Genomic DNA, 13,688 nt, shown 5'->3' with positions numbered 1-13,688 from the left:
GCCTCCACTGATCGATTTCATGTCGGAGGTCAGTGGGGGGAAGCACAACAGTAGCGGAATGAGCGGGGGCCGGCTCTGATGGACCTTGGGGCTGACTTCTCTGAGGGATTGTCGGTTGCGGAGCGTCAGGCTCGGGATCAGCAACTTGCTGCTGGGCATTAGTCGTCTGAACACCTGGCGGAACTTACTGCCGGTGTATTTGTTCCAACAGCTGTTTCATGACGTTGATGTCGGATTTGAGTTCCTAGACCTCTTTATCTAGTCGCCCATTACCTCAGTTCCGCTGAGTGTTCCTCGTCCCAGCAGAGGTCGCTGGTCGAGCAACGGAATTCTGACCTTGATTCCCTCGAACAACATTTGCATCCGATAGCTCAACGGCGGCAGCCTCATTCGGATCTTCTAGGACCGTTCTTCTAGTAACCACCATTATAGCACATTTTTCAACCTCTAGATAGAGCGTAGGAAATGACTCTTTGTATTGGTTCCCACAGACAGCGCCAAACTGTTGATGCAAAAATCTGGTTGTCCCTCTTGTTGGCCGTCGAGTACCTGCACAGGAAGAAGACAAAGGAGACCCTGGCTAGAGCAGGGGACCCTCCAATGCCAAAGTCAGGCAAGGAATCTGGGTCTTATTGTAATGAGGGAGTTTGGGAGAGAGTTTTTGCATACCTTTCATCCTTGGAGTCTCTCTTATTTATAGGAGAAGGGGGATCCCGCTGTATGGGGATTCTTTCCCGATATGTTGGAGATTTGATTTAGATGATGTTTTGTTTACGGATACTTCCCGATCCCGAGATTTTCGGGACCGAGGATCCTTTTACAAGATTCTCGGGATGGTGTTTAAGATTACACCGTTTCTCCTTCGCTTGGTTCGGCCTCAATAGATTCGTAATCTCGGCTGGCTTGTGTAGGAGACTTTTTGCCTACTGTCGGACGAAACTGAGTCGATTCAGGATTGATGTTTTTCTTCTATCCGATACCCGATACTACAACCAACCATACATAGGTCGTTTTCATAATTCGTCAGGTGGCTTTCTGATTTGGAACCTTTAATAGGTCTCTTTAGACATTTCTGCCTCGTTAACCGAGTCAACTTAACGTGTCCTATACTTGCCTAAGGCTCTCGACTCTCAACTTTGGTCGGAATTTATTTCCTACAAATCCGAACAAGTCTCTCCTTTGACTTTATCTTGCTCGATCCGAACTATTGGTTTAGATCCTTTGGTCGGTTTTAGTAGAGTTGGTCCATTCCATAACCAAGTCTCTGGACTTTTCATTTTTTTTCCCCAACACAATCAATAACTATTTCCTTTGGCTTCCCTACTATGAAATTTGTGTCTACAGCTTATCTGAGTAGTAATAACCCTACGAACGGTTGCGATCGTGTATAAACATCATGGTCAACTCAACAAGGTTTCAACAACTGTTTCGTTTGTGTGGCCCCCTCAGTTTTCTATATGCCTGATATTTGGACTCCTATCCTATTGTTGTCTTTCAAAGCAGATGGACGGAGTGGATTTGTCAGGTATATCTCCGTGCCCGAGGGAACGGCAATTCGTTTCCGATTGAAAGAGAGCTATAGTGTTAGCCCTACTACCATGAAAGGGGATAAAGAGAAATGTTAAATTACAACGTTGCTGTAAGTAAACTTCCAAAACAAATGGTTTTTTTCAACAAATGTGACAGGTATCTAGAACATCCAAACCGTTAAAATGATGGAAAATTCCGTGAAAAATAATATAAACTAATAATTACTGCAACCCATTTATTAGGTGGGATATAAATATCCATATGAATCATACATCGTCTTTACATTTATTTCAACGGTATATACTTCACTATAAATAGAAATTTCTAATTTTTTGTTCTAGACGATACTCATAATTCGAGCTACCTTTTTCACGGCTCAGATTTAATATAAAAAGTGACACGTGGGCTGTAATGAAAGCTTTGTATGTTGTTGAAACATAAAGCAGAGTGACTTAAGTCTGGCAGGTTCTTAGGCCTTGTACACGTGGCATATAAACAACTCATCAATTTAAACCGTCCATATTGCAGCATTCCCTGTAGATAGATCACTAGCCTAAAATCAGATTGATTGAACAATCCTAACCATTGATTAATGGACATCCGTTTGTTGAATTCAGACCCTTGATTCCTTTTCTTTGTATAATAATCATATACACTATCCTTTTCCCGTCTTCTTTTCTTTCACCAGACTTTCTACCGTATCAATACTGGGCACAGTTGACTCAATTTCCAAGTCAAGAACTCATTCGACTCAGGTTCCTTTCTCACCGAGTCGAAACGAGTCATACCGAGTTAGATTGAGTTGAACCGAGTCGGAACGATTTTCGACCCCAAATCAAATACAGAGACCGAGTTTCGAATCCTAATACCCATCAAACTCAGTGCTTGTCGCTACCGTCTGCGGCAGTCGACCCATTCTCTCGGTTTCTCTCCACAACCGCTCTGCCATTACCAACGACGGCTCCCATCTCGGCCTCCGCCGCTTCCGCCGCTTCCGCTGCAGCGCGGAACTTGGCATAGATATCGCTCTTGTAGAACTTCTCCGTCCTCTTCGCTAGAACGAACGAAACGAACGATCCGAAAACCGTCACCGCTGTGATTATGATAAAAGAAAGCCGGTAACATTGCACTCCGGCGCAAGTTAGATCTTTCGATTCTGGGCCAGGAGCAAACGCCCTCTGCCTCAGCCCCTCTTTATCGTAAAGATGGCCCGCAACTCTCACGTTGAGAATATACGACCCGATCGGACTCGCCACCGCACCGAAGTTGTACAAGGTCGAGTAGTACTTGAGACCGAAGATCTCAGATATGATGGCGAAAAGCAACGGCCATTGTGCCCCGAAGCAGAATCCGATGATCACAGACGCGAAATAGAGGGACCCAGAAAAAGGGAATGCAATTAGGATATGGCCGACGCAGGATAGGAGGAGGACGAGCGTCAGCATCTGTGGGCGGGGGAATCGGTACCGAGTCAGGACGATCTCGGACACGAACCCAGCCACTACTCGGCCGCAGAAGTTCCATATGCTGATGAGGGAGACGCACGTGCTGATGCTGCGTTGTGGGTAGTCCAATGACTTTCCGATCTGACCCATGTTGTCGATCGCTGTCAGAGTGCCTCCGACGCCGCAGATCGTTGCGAGGAAGAGGATGAGCATGTCCACGCTGAAAAGCGCTTGTAGGATGGTGTAGTCATTGCCTCGCTCCGGCGATTTGAGTTTAGCTATCACGCGCAAAATCATGGATTTTGGTTTGGTGGGTTTCTCTGAAATCTCCAACTTGGGCGGTGGGGGAGGAGTCTCTATCACTGGCAATGATGGTTTTTCTTCTTTTTCGAGGGATATGGTGATCGGAGCTGGATTGTTGATAGATTGGAGGCGGAGTCGCCAGAGCATGAGTTCTTGCCTGATTACGACAGCGAGTGGGAGAAGAAGCATGAGTATGACGATTGCAGTACTGGCGCCGTACTCAGCTTGCGTGAAATTCACCCGTTTCTCGACGATGATTATAACCATGAGATATCCAGCAAGAGCGAGACCGATGTAGAGAAACGAGTAGAAAACCTTCAGTTCCTTTGGCTGGCTGACGACCTTCATGATTCTGATCGTGTAAAGGAAAACCATTGAAATAGCAGCCGGGAGCCATCCAATAAGGAGAATCAACGACTTAGAATCGTCACCATAGAAGGCGTGATAGAACTGCGTGAGAATCGCGCCACTGAGGCCGACAAACCCCTTGAGAAGACCCAGCACGACGCCGCGGCTCTCTGGGAAGTTCTTGACGCAGGTAACGAGAGCGCCGGTATTGGCGAAAGATTGGGAATTGGCGCCGATACAGATATAGAGGCACATCTGCCAGACGCGGGGTCGAGCGATTCGGCCTGTGACGGCAAGCCAGATCATGAGGTAGCCTGTTAGATTCATGATGGCGCCGATGGATAGAACAACCCATGGCGGAGTGACTTCGTTGATTAGGCCAGAGAGGATGCCGACGTTGGCGCCGAGGTCTTTGAAGAAGCTGAGAGTGTTGAGAGTCTGTTGGTTGTAGCTCAGCGATTTTTTTATTTCTTCAGAGTAGATGGCGAATATGTAGGTTGCGCCTGCGGCTGACATAATTAGGAAGGCAGCGAACCACATGAACCATCTGCCTCTGATCACGTGAGCTGCGAACTGGACCATTTCGGCACTGCCCATTGGACCACTGGCTAACATACCTGCTACCATCTCTCTCTGAGCTTTGTACACCGAGAGAAGAACAGTAAGGATATATACCGAAAGAAGGGTGTGACGGCCTTTTTATATACAGAGGAATACAGAGAGGGGTGTGGGAATTCGAGCTTTGACTTTCTTGTTGAGTTTCCTGGCAGGTACGTCGGTTGCCTAGGTGTTTTGTGGACCCCACCATGATGTATGTGTTTTATCCATGCCGTTCATCTATTTTTAAAATTATTTTATGACATGGGATAAAAATGAGACAGATCTAAATCTCGGGTGGACCATACTACAAGAAATGTTGTGATTGAACGGTGGTCATTTAAAAAAATTGGGGCCGTGAAAGTTTTGGATCAAGCATTTATTTGTGTTTTCCCTTCATCCAGGTCATTGGACCTGATCAACGGGTTGGATGGCAAATAAATATTTCAGCGTGCCTTAGGAAGTTTTTAACGGTGGGCGTAGCATGGTATCTAAAGAGTTGGGGTCCAGATGAGATTTTGGATATGCCTCTATTTTCTTATTCTCTTTTGACTCGCGATGGAATTAGATTCAATACATTTTATTTATTTATTTATTATTATTATTATTTTAAGGATATTTTAATGCAGGCCGGCCCCTCTCCAAAACAAAAAAAACACAAGAGCAGATTTAGGGCCGATTTGGCCGGGCGGAATAAGAGGGAATCCCAGGGATGGTAAAATCCCAGGATATGCCAAACGAGCCATACAGACTCCCGTGATATAGCAAACCCATATATTTTAAACCAATTCGCTGACATTACTATCATTATTTTAAAATTGATCCCATCCTTCCTAATCCTGATCGATCATGCCTGGGGCATGTTTGGTTGGACGGATTGGAAGAAATTGAAAAGTAAAATCCCTGAATATGCCGGCATGCCTCTGAACAGACTCGATGAAATTGTCCTGTGATATAGCAATTCCATGGTTCTTAAACCAATCCACTGGCACCACCATTATTACCTTAAAATCCATCCCATCCCTTTTAATCCTATGGGATCGGTCCGGCCAAACATGCCCTTAATCTTTGGGGACCACACCACAAGAAATAGTGGTGTTTGACCGTTAAGAATTTTCTGTGGGGCTATAAAAGTTTTGAATCCCTTTCATTCATGTTTGAGTGGCCTTATCAAATTATCAAATGTTTTTACTGAAAATAAACATTATGGTGGGCCTTACGAAGTTTTCAACGTTGGATTAATGTATTTTTTGTGGTGTGGTCCAGCCGAGATTTGAATCTATTTCATTTTTTAGCCGATGCGCTGAAATTACCTGGCGCGGATGGACTGCGTGGATGCACACGGCCTGACCGAACTCGGCGTATACGGATTTCTAGCGAAAGCCTTTTGCAAACTTAGGTGGGGCCCACCGTGACGTTTTTGAGAAATCCACCCCGTTCATCCGTTTTTTGAGTTCATTTTAGCCTTTGAGATCAAAATTTAGCACGATCCAAGACTCAAGTTAGCCGCAGTATAGGAAAATGTGGTTAGGGAAATTCTTACAGTTGAAACTTCTCTGGGGTGGATAGTGATGTTTACATGCCATCCTTACCGTTCATAACGTCATTCCTACTGGGATTATCCTGATTTAAAACTTCTGTGGCCCCATGAATATTTCAACTGCGGACGTTCAATTCCCACGTTTTCGGCTCACTTGACTATCGTATCCAGCTTATTTTAAGATTGATGTCGTAAAATGAGCTCGTAAAACGGATGGACGGGGTGGATTTATCACAAACATCACTCTGGACCCAGGTTTCCATCGCAGGCTTTAGCCGGAAATCCGCGCCTGCGTTACCCCGAAATGGAATCCAGGGAGAGAGACAGAGAGGTAGGTGTTTGACTTGAATAAAAAAGGAGAAAAGAAAAATTCCTTCTTTGGCCGGTTTTATTGGCAGCTTAGACCCTATTTTAAGTAGATGGGATGGGATGGGAAGCCTAAAGGTTTTAAAAAATGGGTCTGAAAATGCTGTTAGGCGCAACCTGTATTTTTAGCCCAATTGGAGTGGTTTTCTTTTTAGGTGTCCGTAGGAGCCATTTTTTTTTTTTTTTACCTGCCTCTTTTGTTAAAATCAGTCAGTTAAGATTCTACAAGGTTTGCTGTGCCCGCACACGTGTAGTGACTTGCTGTCTGCACGTACGAAACGGACGAGCTTGTGAGTTGTGATAGGGGGTACCAATTCACCAGATGGAAGGTTGTGTGAAAAGGGAGCGGATTAGGTGAGACCCAAGATCCACCGAGGTGTGGTGGGACCCCCGACTGTGGGGCCATTGTGATGTATTTGAATACATCCAGGCTGTCCATCTGTATTGAAAGCTCATTTTAGGGTATGAACCAAAAAATGAAGTAGATCCAAATCCAAGATGAACCATAGTACGGGAAACAGTGGTGATTGACCATTAAAAGCTTCTTGTGGGCCACAAAAGCTTTAGATCAAGATGATATTTGTGTAGTTTATTCATCTAGGTTTTTTCTACCTTGTCAACAGGTTGGATGGAAAATAAATATTCTTGTGGAATCCATTAAGTTTTTAATGGTGATGATTTAATCACTGACTGTTTCCTGTGGTGTGGTCTACCTAAGATTTGGGTCAGTTCATTTTTGGAATAATGCCCTAAAATAAGCTGAAAAAAATGGTTGGACGGTGTGGATTTAAGGAACAAACATCAGTTGGAGCCCCACAGTCAGGGGTACCACCCACCTCACCTAATCAGCTCCGGTATGAAATGGAGTGGGTGGCTCCTAAATTTAGCGGCTTGGCTCGAAACTCGCCTGAGTCGACTTGACTCAGTCAGAAATGAAGCTGAGTAACTCAAAAACTCGGGTTACAAGCTTGGCTCAGTTAAAACTCGGAAAGATTTGTGCTAATCTAGATATCTACTATTTATTTAAATACTCTACGTAGTTTAATTATTGAATATCTTCTTTGAGTTTCCCTGGCTGTGCTGGATATTGGATAGAGATCAGTTTGCAATTTTTAAATTACGATTGAATCAGCTAACTTCTTTTCCTATCAAAGTAGCCAAGGGGATGACTTGTGGATGTAGATTGCATGCACCCCGTGTAACAATGATGTGTAACCTATGAAAATTGTTGCATGCATGTATGTGTGAGCCCGCGTTGTTAATAATAAAAAAAAAAAAAAAACATGCGTGCGTGGCAAACATAGGACCTATTAATTTTATATAAATATATGGTATTAACATACATACTTACCAGTACATGTACATGTGCATGTGCATGGGCAGGCATGGATGCAAATTTGATATAGTGGCCGGAGTGGACTAAGATAAGGATGCATGAGTAATTGAGAGTCATGAGTAGGCTGAATGGCAGACTCACAGGAATCGGTTACTGGGGAGTGAGTTGACTAAGATGAGTTGCACTATAATCATTCAAGTCTCCAAAGTCCAAGTCTTCAAAGTTGAAACCATAGTCTATGGCATTAAGTGAATATTGAATTTGAACACTTGAGCATTCGGGCCCCTTTTTCTCAACATAGCAGTCTGGTTATGGTTGGCACTCAGGTCCAAGTCAAGATTAGCTCACCAATTTATGTAAGGAAATTTACAATCATACATATGTAGACACCCCCACCTAAGGAAGACAATTGATCTATATGCACCTAAACCCTAAGGTCAAGTCCAGTTTAAAGCCCCGTCTAAGCCCGAATCTAGGTCATTTAGCATTAATACCTTAATAAACTGAGAGTGAGGAGCCAAAAGAAGTATCCATATTTCGTCAAAGTTTCCAATAAAAACTGGGTCTCACCTATGCCGGCAGTAGCGCATGGTGTGCCAACCACCTCGTGGAATATATATATATCACCGGAATTAATTACATGGTAGGCGATCGAAGGAGATAATTCTACACCTCACCTTAGTGTCCCACTCAAGCCAAAATGACCATTTTGCCCTTTGATTTTTTCAAAATTATGCCATTTACTAACCCTTTTACCAATAGCAAGATGCCATGTGGCACATCCATCCCCTCACCAATCACAACCTTCTTACCCTTCCTTGGCTCACAAACTTTTCAAAAACTATAAAGTGCCATCCTCTACACTTATAAATACCCATTCTCTCTTCACTTACTAAAATCACTCGTCTTTTAGAAGAAAAGGAGAGAAGAAGAGTGAGTCTCACTCAACGCATCCATCTACTAAGGAGAGGAGGAGAGTGCAAGGAGAGGAAACCATTCCAACCCCAAACTAGCCTAACCACACCCAAATCCTAGTTGCCTAAGACACTAGAAGGCCGATCTAACCTACTATAGTCAATCCTTGCAACAACTTGTCAACCCATTCATCCGGTTATAGATTAGTTGCATTCATCTCTATATCTATATTTTGAATCATCATATCTCTTCTCAACCCCCTACTTTCTTAGTTAGCTTGAGTGTATGCTCTGCGGCTTGCTGGTCTCCTCGATCTTGCCCATCGAAAACTCAGATTGACTAAAATTTTCCATTCCTTTACCATCCCTCATTAGGTAAATGGATCATGGTGGATCGCATTCACTGATCCCACACTCCAACCCTTGAGTTGGACGTTGCACCCCTCATTCACATTATCCCTGCATTTTGTACATTTGCATCAATATATTTGTAATGCCCCGTCTAAAAAGGAACAGTGTCCTGAGGCGCTCATATGCGAACCGACGCAGGATCGAATGACTCGGCCGCACGTGTGGGTCTATTATTGATAAATTAATCCAAATTTAACCATTGATACAATTAAATCAAATCGTGGCTGGGCCGAGCATAGGCCGTAGAGCCAGATGCCCAAGCTACACTTGGCGACTGTCCGTACAGGCCGTGTATCGAAACTCCGACACTTTGGCAGGCCAAGGGCCTCACTGGGTTTGTGATCTCATGCAGATGTCAGGCTCAGACGATGCTCATAAATGGGTAAACTGTGTCGTACAGCCAGCACTTGAAACTCACGAGTCACCAGGCCTAAAGAAGAAAATTCTAAACTTTAAATCAATTGACCCTGTTTCTTGAGTCAGCAAATCTAGGTATTTTTGTCATTGGATTTCTTCTAAATTCACACCGAAAGTCAGAAATAATTCCCTACCCTTGCCCATAAAATCTGACTATTGATCGTGGAACAGTGACCGTTGATCGCGAATCGAGTCGTTGCGGCAAAACCCCGCATCCGTTTTCGATCAAACTTTGCCTAACCCTTCATCGGACCATGGGGCATGTGTTCCATGAATCAGATGGGCCAGGGGGCCATGATGACAGCCCCAATAATAAAAAATGGGCCCATAAGGCCAATTAAGAAAATTACCAAACAGTAGGGTCGACTGATATAATTCTGGACATATAAAAGTAGAGCCTTCTCCCTCATTTGCTGAAATTTTAACAACAGAAATTCTGAGAGAGAGAGAGAGAGAGAGAGAGAGAGAGAGACTAAGGAGATTAGGTGGTGATTGTGGTTTGTGGTGCCTGGGATTTAGGAATCCTCACACCTGCACCTTCCAATTGCTGGAAAGCGCCGACCCAATTGCCGTTGGAGGAAAACCCCTTTCAATCTAAGGTAAGATTGAGCTCCAGACCATGTCTCCCTAAATTTTAGCTACATGCATGTAACTTACCACCACTCCGTGCCATGCAGGGCCTCGGTGCGTTGAGCTTGCGGACCCGGCGCCATTAGGACGATCTCAGCAACTTCCGGTCAACAATAGGTGCGAACCATTACCTTTAGGTGGCCGATTATCGTGCCTAGCATAGGTTTAGTAAATGTGTGTGGTGCATTGTTAGTGCATGTTGCTGAATTTTTCATTTGAGCTGCATAATTAGGATAATTGACTAGAAATTGCTGAAATTATGGAAGGGGATTAGACCTTAATACCCAAAATCTGTGACTTGTGCATTTGCATGCTCATTTAGGCTGCAAATTTATAAATTTCCTCAAATTTATACTAGTTGATTGTTGATTTCCTGATTTGGTGCTAACTATGCTTAAACAATAACATGAATTGCTGTAAATTGCTGATTGTTGGTTGAATTGTTATTACATTTCAATTATGCTAGGAGTAAAGGCATGGAATGTTGTCACATTGCTCATTTGTTGAACTACTTGCTTGATTTCCTCAATTTACAGCTGAATTATGTAATTTATGTTAACTCATGGAAGACTAGTTGTTGTATATTGGTGCATGGCTGCCCTTATGGTTGTATATGTTGGAACATGATGAACACAACCCGTATGAGTTAGCAGAACTTGATATATTACTGTCCATGTACTTAAATTGCCGATTTATGCCTACTATGGGTGAACTATCTTTGAATTTGACAATACATGTTGTGTATTATTGCATAAACCCTTATGGATGGGCCGATTACCTGGAATTACTTGGGCGACCCCTTTCGTTGGACCTGCCCGCGAGTAATCTGGCCCGAATAGTTGAATTATAGGTTGTTGGCAGTAGTTGGACTACACGAGACAATGTTCTCAGGCTGATTAGCTACGGTTCAGCCTATCGGGGTATATTGACTCTTAAGTCGACCATCCTTCTACGTTAACTATGTCTGATCACGCCTGTATGAACATGAAGTACCCTAAGACCATCGCGCCCACTATTAGCTATAATTTACGGCCCATAAAGACTCATGAGCCGGGGATGGTGGTATGTGACACTATGCCCATGCTGTCGGCCTACGCTGGTGTAAAACCCATAACCTTGACCGTACCGTTCCGTAGGCTCCTGCGATCCTCTCGATCGAATTCCGGTAACCCTTGACTTGTATTCAACGTTTGCATGCGATCCTAAGCCGAGTCCTGCATATTGAAGTCGGCTCGACCCAAAACTTGTACCCTAGCGACCGCATCATAGCTGCGGTTCCAACGTCGTGACTCGCGCACAGATTCGATACCTGTGCCAGGAGATGTGGGCTCGCGTTCATTCTGAAGAAACACCACGTGTTGTAAATTCTGAGAGAATCTCTATGACTCATTACATCAAATCAAGTCAAGTACACTCCATGTCACAAGTACCAACACCCATTCCTCCTTTTTTCCTAAGTCAACTCTCTCTCTCTCCCTTACCCATTCCTCTTTTTCAAAATTTCAAGCACACCCATACCTCTCCATCTCCCTTCCTTATAACAACCACTCCATCCATCCCTTTAATCCATTATTTCTCTCTTTTCTCATTTCTCAAAACTCATTTCCTAAGCAACAAAATTCCAACATCCAAGCTCTTTCCCAAATACTAAGTGTGGCCCACCTTCTCATCTCCCATCTTAACCTTCCAATACTCATCAACCTCCATCAAAGTTGAAGGCAAGGAGCATACAAGTCCAAGGAGCTAAAGGAGAAGGCTGATAGGTGGGTGATCCACCGTTAATTTTATTTTTTTGGGACCACATGTAGTGGGACCCATTTGAAGTATGCAATGTAAGAAATGGAGGGTCCATAGTAGCAGGGTCCCTCTTTTCCATCACGATCTCTCTCGTCTCTTTCTTCTTTTTTTTTTCTCTCTCTCTAGTACAGATCATGGCATAAATAAGACTGTCAACCATGCTTGAGTAGGGCACATGAAACATACATCATTTTTCTTCATCTGACGTAAGACATTGCTCAGAAGAAAGCCAAAAGTTAGCAACATGAGGTGTGCTAACCGATTTAGCATTTTCAAGTCCAAACTTAACCAAGACCTTCTCAAGATACTCTTACTTAGAGAACCATAACCCACTCATTTCCTTGTCTCTGTGTAAGTCGATGACAAGAATATTTTTTATAGCTCCCAGATCTTTCATTTTGAATGTCCCTGATAACTGATCTTCAATATGTTGATTTTAGACATGTTATAGTTGGTGATAAATATATCATTAATATAAAATACCATAATTATGAATTCTCCATCACTCAGTAATATGAACTAGACATAATGATCGAACTCATTTCTGATAAACCGCTGGGTCAACATGAAAGAATAAAACTTTTTGTACCACTGCCTAGGTGACTATTTCAAGCCATATAATGATCTCTTTAACATGTAAACCTTATTCTGCCCCCTGCACCTCGAACCCTTTAGGTTACTTCATGTAGATCCGCTCTTCTAGTTTCTCATGTAAAAATGCATTCTTCACATCTAATTATTCTAGTTCCAGATTGTATTAGGTAACCAACGATAATATGAATCTAATAGATACTTGCTTGATCATATGTACAAATATCTAACTGAAGTCGATACCCTCCTTTTAAGTATAGTCCTTCACAACCAGTCTTTCCTTGTACGTATCCAGTTTCTTGTGAAAAATTCACTTGCACATGATCGCTTTTCACCCAATGGGTAGCTCCACCAACTCCCACATTTCATCATGTAAAGAAAATCCATCTCACCATACATCACCGTCATTCACTTCTTAGTATATGTGTCATCTAATACTTCCTAAAAGGAAGACAGATCCCTTTCATCCGTAATGAGAGAAAATATAATATTTGAGTCATCTTTATATCTCAACGGTGCTCTGTGATCCTTTAGTGGATTTCTGCTGATAGGTGGTGCCACCACCTCTTCCTACGGCTTAGCTTCTTCAAGTATTCAACTTCATTTGTTTCAACATTAACAACTAATTTTTCCATTTTCTTCTGCTCATCCTTCAGAAATAAAGAACTCTAATCGAACTTGATGTCCTGTTTAAATATGATCTTATGTGAAACCCTGTCATATAGTCTATATCCTTTCATGTTATCACTATATCTGACAAAAGTATACTTTTTTTTACCCTTTGGTCTAGCTTATCTCTCTTTACTGACGGTACATGATGAAAGGACGAGCTATAGATGTCCTAGAGGGGGTGAATAAGACTATACAAAATAATTCGATATAATGCTGAATAATAAAACAAATATTCTCAATCGCTTACAACATTAAAATCTTAATTCCAAATAGTTTAAGGACAACCTTCACCTAAAAGATTTAGTAGGATAACCTTATTTCACGACATCTTTAAGATCAAAATACCAGACTTAGCAAAAGATAATCGATCACAAGGAAAGCAATAAATAAATAAACATTTACCACCACTGCTCAAGTAGTTATAGCGATTCGATGCTTAACCCTATACTTACTCCACTCCCAAAATTATTACCCTCATAATTTTGGCTTCCACTATTTCAAGGTTTTCATAGGTTTACCTTAACAACCTAATACAATTCTTGTAATTTTCATGAGCTATCATAACAAAACTCACTTTATAATTTCCACGAGATCACCACAAAACAGCCCACTGAGATTTCCAGGCTATCTCAGAAAAAACTCAAAAGATAATAAAATAAAACACAGTACTTATCTTCTGATGTAGAGTCGAAGACGTAACTGTAACTTGATTGCAGTGATCTTCTCTCTTGGGATATTGATGAAGACATACATGTGTTCAACCCAAAAAGAGTATAAGGATCTAATGTATT

At 42.6% G+C, this 13,688-nt stretch overlaps 1 protein-coding gene across 1 annotated transcript; it reads right to left on the bottom strand.

Annotated features, from left to right (window-relative positions):
- Window positions 1–1,740: 1,740 nt before the first annotated feature.
- LOC131253425 (uncharacterized) lies at window positions 1,741–4,279 on the bottom strand. The gene has a single exon (XM_058254416.1). The coding sequence runs from the start codon at window positions 4,251–4,253 to the stop codon at window positions 2,409–2,411; it is 1,845 nt and encodes a 614-aa protein (XP_058110399.1). The 5' UTR covers window positions 4,254–4,279; the 3' UTR covers window positions 1,741–2,408.
- Between the last annotated feature and the right edge of the window lie 9,409 nt (window positions 4,280–13,688).

The sequence above is a fragment of the Magnolia sinica genome, chromosome 1 (assembly GCF_029962835.1).
Source record: "Magnolia sinica isolate HGM2019 chromosome 1, MsV1, whole genome shotgun sequence".
NCBI classification, from domain to species: Eukaryota; Viridiplantae; Streptophyta; class Magnoliopsida; order Magnoliales; family Magnoliaceae; genus Magnolia; species Magnolia sinica.
This window is presented reverse-complemented; position numbering and strand designations above follow the sequence as displayed.